The sequence below is a fragment of the Corvus kubaryi genome, unplaced genomic scaffold, assembly GCF_017639235.1.
Source record: "Corvus kubaryi isolate FWS band 111438036 unplaced genomic scaffold, C.kubaryi_AGA036_p1.0 37387, whole genome shotgun sequence".
Classification (NCBI taxonomy): domain Eukaryota; kingdom Metazoa; phylum Chordata; class Aves; order Passeriformes; family Corvidae; genus Corvus; species Corvus kubaryi.
The window spans coordinates 5732947-5738446 of record NW_024581129.1 but is presented as its reverse complement, the minus strand read 5'-3'; the positions used below and the strand labels follow the sequence as shown (position 1 = coordinate 5738446).

General features: G+C 57.9%; 1 protein-coding gene and 1 long non-coding RNA gene across 2 annotated transcripts in view; one reads left to right on the top strand and one right to left on the bottom strand.

The window, feature by feature from the left end:
• Window positions 1–2041: 2041 nt before the first annotated feature.
• On the bottom strand, window positions 2042–5492 carry LOC121669096. The gene is made up of 2 exons (XR_006017612.1): window positions 4816–5492; window positions 2042–3572 (listed from the first exon to the last, which is right to left on the bottom strand). It is a non-coding gene; the product is annotated as an uncharacterized LOC121669096 (long non-coding RNA).
• The window catches only part of MMD2 (monocyte to macrophage differentiation associated 2), a 17515-nt gene continuing 15892 nt past the window's right edge, over window positions 3878–5500 (top strand). The window contains exon 1 of the mRNA XM_042037584.1: window positions 3878–4277. Within this exon, the coding sequence (XP_041893518.1) occupies window positions 4231–4277 (47 nt within the window). The 5' untranslated portion in view covers window positions 3878–4230. The remainder of the gene's footprint in view (window positions 4278–5500) is intronic.

The window sequence follows — 5500 nt, the reverse complement described above, 5'->3', positions numbered from 1 at the left end:
CCCTCCCGCCCCTCCCGGCCGCCGTACGGCCACCGCGCCTGCGCGCGCGCGGCGGCGCCGCGCGGAACGTGCTCCGAAGCTAAGCCGGGCCCGCCGCGGCCGGCGGTGGATGGGAGACTCGGGGCGCGGCCGGTGGTGCCCGGCTCGGACGCGCCCCCGCTGTCCCCAGGCTGAGCGCGGCCACCGCGTTCCTGTCACGGTGGCCCCGCGGGCACGCCCCGCGCCGTTCCCGCCCGCCCGGGCCTCTGCAGTTCCGCTTCGTGCCACGGGATGGCCCCGAGGCTCAGCAGATGAGCGGGCGGGGGCTCCGGACTTGGGAAAAGGGAAAAAGAAGTTGTGGCTGTTCGGCCTGGAGAAGAGTGCGTGGAGACCTCAGAGCAGCCTTCAGTATCTGAAGGGGCTCTTGGCCAGAATCTGTAGGAATAGGACAAGGAGTAATGGGTTCGCTCTGAAAGGGAAGATGGTTACACAGAAGGAATTCTTTGCTGGGATGGCAGTGAGGCGCTGGAACAGATCGCAGAGGCCCCAGCCCTGGCCATGTCCAAAGCCAGGCCGAATTGAGCATCCTGTTCTAGTGGACGATGTCCCTGCCCATGGCAGGGGGTTGGGACTAGACGAACTTTAGGGTCCATTCCAACCCCTTCACATTCTATGATTCTATGACTGCTCCTGGCACAGTCTCTTCCAGGGAGATCTCAATTGTTCTGGCCATTCGAGGGGTCCTGTGGGGGTCCCCAGATTGCAGAAACAGATTGCCCAGAGAGACTGTGGAGTATCCCTCGCTGGGGATATTCCAGACCCGTCTGGACACACTCCTGTGCCGTGTGCTCTGGGGTGACCCTGCTTGAACAGGAAGTTTGGACCAGATGCCCCATTGTGTTCCTTTCCAACCTGACCCATTCTGTGAATTCCAGAGCAAGGGGAGCCGTGACTCAGGGAACAACTTGTAAGGAGATAACACAAATTGCAGGGAAAAAAAAGAAAAAGGGAACTGAACAAGGGATGTCTGGAAATGGGATCAAAATCAAGGGATTAGTACGAAAAAGGGTAAATCTCACAAAAACGAGCCACTGGGTGTTGGGTTTTTGCCTGTGGGTCCAGCTGGCTCCAGAGGGTTCATGAGTGATGCTCATGGGGCAGCGTGGAGTGATGGAGCCTCCCCCTCACGAGCCTGTGAGGCAAAAGGAACCTCTAGCTGCTGGCAAGGAGACCCCTCCAAATGGCTCAACACAAGTGGCCATTCCCCAGCTCCCTGCTGCCCTGTGCCCACCCTGCCATGGCCACCAGAGCCAGTCCTGTCCCCCACACTGCCCCCCACATTCTCCTCTGCCTCCACTACACCTGCCAACACATCCATATATCCTGTAGCTCTTTCTATCCATCCAAAGCTTCTTTTCTCCCAGGGAGACTTTCCCTGCTGATGGCAGATTTTAATCTCAAATTATCTCTTTTCTTACCTGTTGGCTCTGGCAGTTTCATGTGCAGGGAAACTTCTCTCCCTGAGGAAATGGGATCACAGCATGTGCTGCCAGGAGAGCCAAACACTGCCATCATTGCAAAGGTGTGGACACTGTTCGCTGCTGGGGTGCCCCTGGAATCCTTCATTGGGGGCAGTGCACAGAGGTGTCTCCAGCTGTGGGAATTCTGCAGAGAATCACAGAGTATCCTGAGATGGAACAGACACACAAGGATCACAGAGCCCAACTCCTGGCCCTGCACCAACAATCCCACCCTGTGCCTGAGAGTGTTGTCCAAATGCTCCTGGAGCTCTGGCTGCCTTGGGGCTGTGCCCATTCCCTGGGGAGTCTGTTCAGTGCCTGACCACCCTCTGGGGGAAGAACTTTTTCCTAATACCCAAGCTAAACTTCCCCTGACACAGCTCCAGCTGCTCCCTCAGGTCCTGTCACTGTAACCAGTGAGAAGAGATCAGAACGAAGGAAGAAAACATCCCTGGGCTTCATGAGCCATTCCTCATCTAAAGGAAAACTCTGCAAGCCCCCCCTGTTTTGGTGACATTAAAAAAACCCGGCTGCATTCAGGGTAGCCCAGAATATTGGAATTTCTCCTTAATGCCCTTACAATTACTCAGATCATTGCAAGGTGAGGAGAGCACCAGGGGTGGGAGAGGGAAGAAAAGCAAGCTGGGCTGGTGGGCAGAGTACATGAGGAGAGCTGCCGTGCAGGGAGGGGACCCATCCCAGTGGGGTACAGGTGGTGTGAGCGTGGACATCTCCACACCCCACCTTGGAGCAGCCCCTGGCTGCCTGTGATTCTCCATCTGCCAGGTTTGGAGGCATTGCTGGGGCTGGAGCCATTCCCCAGCATGATGCTCGAGGCTTTGGTTGCCATAACAACTGGATTCAGGCTTCAAAAATAGTAACTTATTTTTCATTCAATTTGCCTTTTGCCCTCTGAGATGGATCTATTTTGGGAGGGATGGTTTGCTTCAGGTGTCCCTTGCCAGCACCCTTGGCTGGGGGCTTTGGGGATGGGGATTCTTTTGTTAAATGTGATTTATCATCTTTTCCTCTTCCTCCCCTCTTCAGGGCCAGAGAACAGGTACAGCAGGGCACAGGAATCATGACATAGTCTCTGCCAAAGCTCATCATCTGGGGAAGGAATTTGAAAAATATCTTCCCGGCTAAGTGGCAGAGCGTGGGAGAGGTTTTCGGAGATGATCTCACTCTGCATCTCAGCTTGGACCTGCCACTCTCAGCCAGGGCTTGGCTGTCCCAGATATCCTACTAAAGATGGGGTTTATTTTGTTGCCCCCACACCTCCTGGATCCTGCTGTCACCAGTCTGGTCCCCACTGGTGTCTTCCATTCACAATGGGAATTGTGCAGGAAGGCTGAACCTGCTGCTGGCTCCTGGGGTGCTTCTTGTGTGCCTTGGGGACACCCCACAATGCAGCTGCACCTTTTGCATCCCCTGACTGAGCTGCTTTTGGAAGGAGTTGCAGAGGGTGCCAGGATTAATTCATGTCTAGACTTAAAGGATTTCTTCCTTTTTGTCTGTTTTGTCTTTTCGAAGATCTATGTGTGCTTGATCTCCCATGGAAATGGCCATATGAGTACAACCCTTCTTGGCAAGATGTCCTCAGCTGTTCCACCTTCAGCATTACCACAGCTTCAGCAAGGAGAGGTTGTGTCGGGGTGACCAAGACTCTGCTCCTCCAGTTGTTGCTGACCTCTCCTTTCTTGTCCCTTAGCTGCTGGCCTGAGGGTGCCTGCAGTCCCTGGCACAGCGAGGGCAAGGATGACACCCATCTGCCCCCAGAAAAGCCCCCATCACCTTTTGTATCCCCTCTCTGAGCTGCCCAACCTCAGATATACCTCGGGATGTCACCTCCTGTAGGATCCTCCTTGGGTGATGTAGTGGAGGGAGGGGTGAAGGTTTTAGGATGGAGATGAGTTGATTGTGGGGTCCTTAGTCCTTGCCTTGTTGTCGTGCGTCTTTGTCCCCCCTTCTCCCCAGCAGGGAGGGATGGTGGGATGCTGGAGTTGTGTCCCCACCTAGGGGCACCACGCAGCGATGGGGCTGAGGCAGAGCCACCCATCCCTGCTGGGGCCTCTGGAAAATAATGAGAAAAAAAATCATTAAAGCCAAATAAATAAAAGTAAAGCCGAACGAACGAGCTCCTTGGGGATGGTGCTGCCCCGGCGCGGGCAGAGATGCCCCGGGGACCCTCGGGGGGACCCGGCCGTGGGTACCGGGGCTGCGGGCCGGCTGCCGGCACTCGCCGCTCCCCCTCCTCCCCGATGCTTTAATCACATTTTCAATTCAAATCTACTGCTATTTGATCCCTCGGGGGTGGCAGCGGGGAGGGTGGGGGATATTTTTAGCTGTGCTTAAAGCTGCCGGGGGGCGGAGGGAGATCGCGCAGGTTGCTGGCGCCGGGAAGAGTTAGAAGGGATTCCCCCCCAGCACCCCCCTTTCCTTTTTTTCCTCCTCCTCCTCCTCGTTGCACATCTGAGGGCGGCAGCGGGGCTGGCTCCCCCCTCCCGGAGGTCGCCTTTGTTTTCCCCGTGTCGCTTCTCCCGAGCAACCGAGGGAGCGGGAGGGGGCCGGGGCCGGGCCGGACTGGGCTGGGCTGAGCTGAACCGGCCGCCCCTTCTCCTCCTCGCTCGCCGGAGCTCGCCGAGTTGGTGCCGTTCCCCCGGGCGGCACTTTCCCCCCGCCCCGGGGCTGAGCAGCCGCCGCCCCCCGGGACCCCCATGGCACCGCCGCGATGTTCGTGTCCCGGCTCCTGGATTTCCAGAAGACGCGCTACGCCAGGTAAATCCGTCGGTGCGGCGGTCCCCGACCTCCGGTGCTCGCGGAGCCCCCGGACAGCCCCAACCCCTCCCCGGGCTCGGCTCCGCTGGGATGGAGCCCGAAAGGGTCTTCAAAAGCTGCTGAGTGCCTCAAAGCACAGGGCAAGTGCGGGCTGGGCTTTTGGCTACCTGCTTTTCTGCATCCTTAAAGGATTCTCAGCATCCTTGGGAGCCTTCGCTGCCTTTCGCTGGGTCTAACTTCACCGCGGCTCTCAGCGCTGCCGGGGGAGCAGGATCCTGCCTTCCCGAGGGAAGAGACCCCAGCGCTGGCTCCAAACCCCCCATGGAGGCACCAGTGTGGTCCAGGGTCCAGCTGCACCCAAGTGAAACCCCCTCGAGGTGGCTCTCCCAGCCCGGACCCCCAGGCTCAACAGGGTTCCCATGGGATGCACCGGTGGTGGATCCTTCTCTCCCTCAATGAAATCCCCAGGGAGGTTTTCCAGCAGCAGCCGGGACTTGTTTTAAAAGCTCAGGTGTAGCAGGAAACCTCACGGTGTTACCTGTGCAGGGGGAAACCTGAGGATTGCTGAGCACAAGTCAGAGGGTACTTGGCCACACGCGCTGCTGCGGGATCAGATGTGGCCTTTAGGAGGAAGCTGGCAGGTGGCATGGGGACAACGTCTGCAGCCCTCTGCTCCCCGGCTGGCCGGGATGAGTCAGATGGCACCGGGTGCTGCTCAGCCAGATGGGCACCGGGGAGGTGCTGGGGGTGCTCAGCTTTGCACCGAGGACACACTTCGCTCCCAGCTCCCTGGGACTGTGGTGGGGAGGTTTTCCCGCCTGCGGAGGGTCCCGCGGGCTGGCACAGCTGCTGGGGGTACTCAGCTCTGTGCTGCCACTTCCAGACTCCCAGTGGTCCTGTTAGGGGCAGATACCAGAGAAAAACTTGTGTGAAAAGAAGTGGTGATGGTGTTTCTTTCCTGCTCCAGGCAGGATGATCCCTGAGGGATGTTTGTCTGGGCTGGGTAAGGACAGGAGACCATCCTCCTACCCCCTCCAGGCATCGGCTCCTTTCCCACCAGGTGTCCCATGGGGAAAATCCATGCTGGCCACTTGGTCAAAGACAGTTTTGATGCTGTATCTGCCTCCTGATAACCTTTGCCTGGGGGCAAGGCAGGAGGCACCCAGCAGGTCTGCACAATGTGCCTGGTACAAAACCTTGTGAAAATGGACAATTCAAGACTT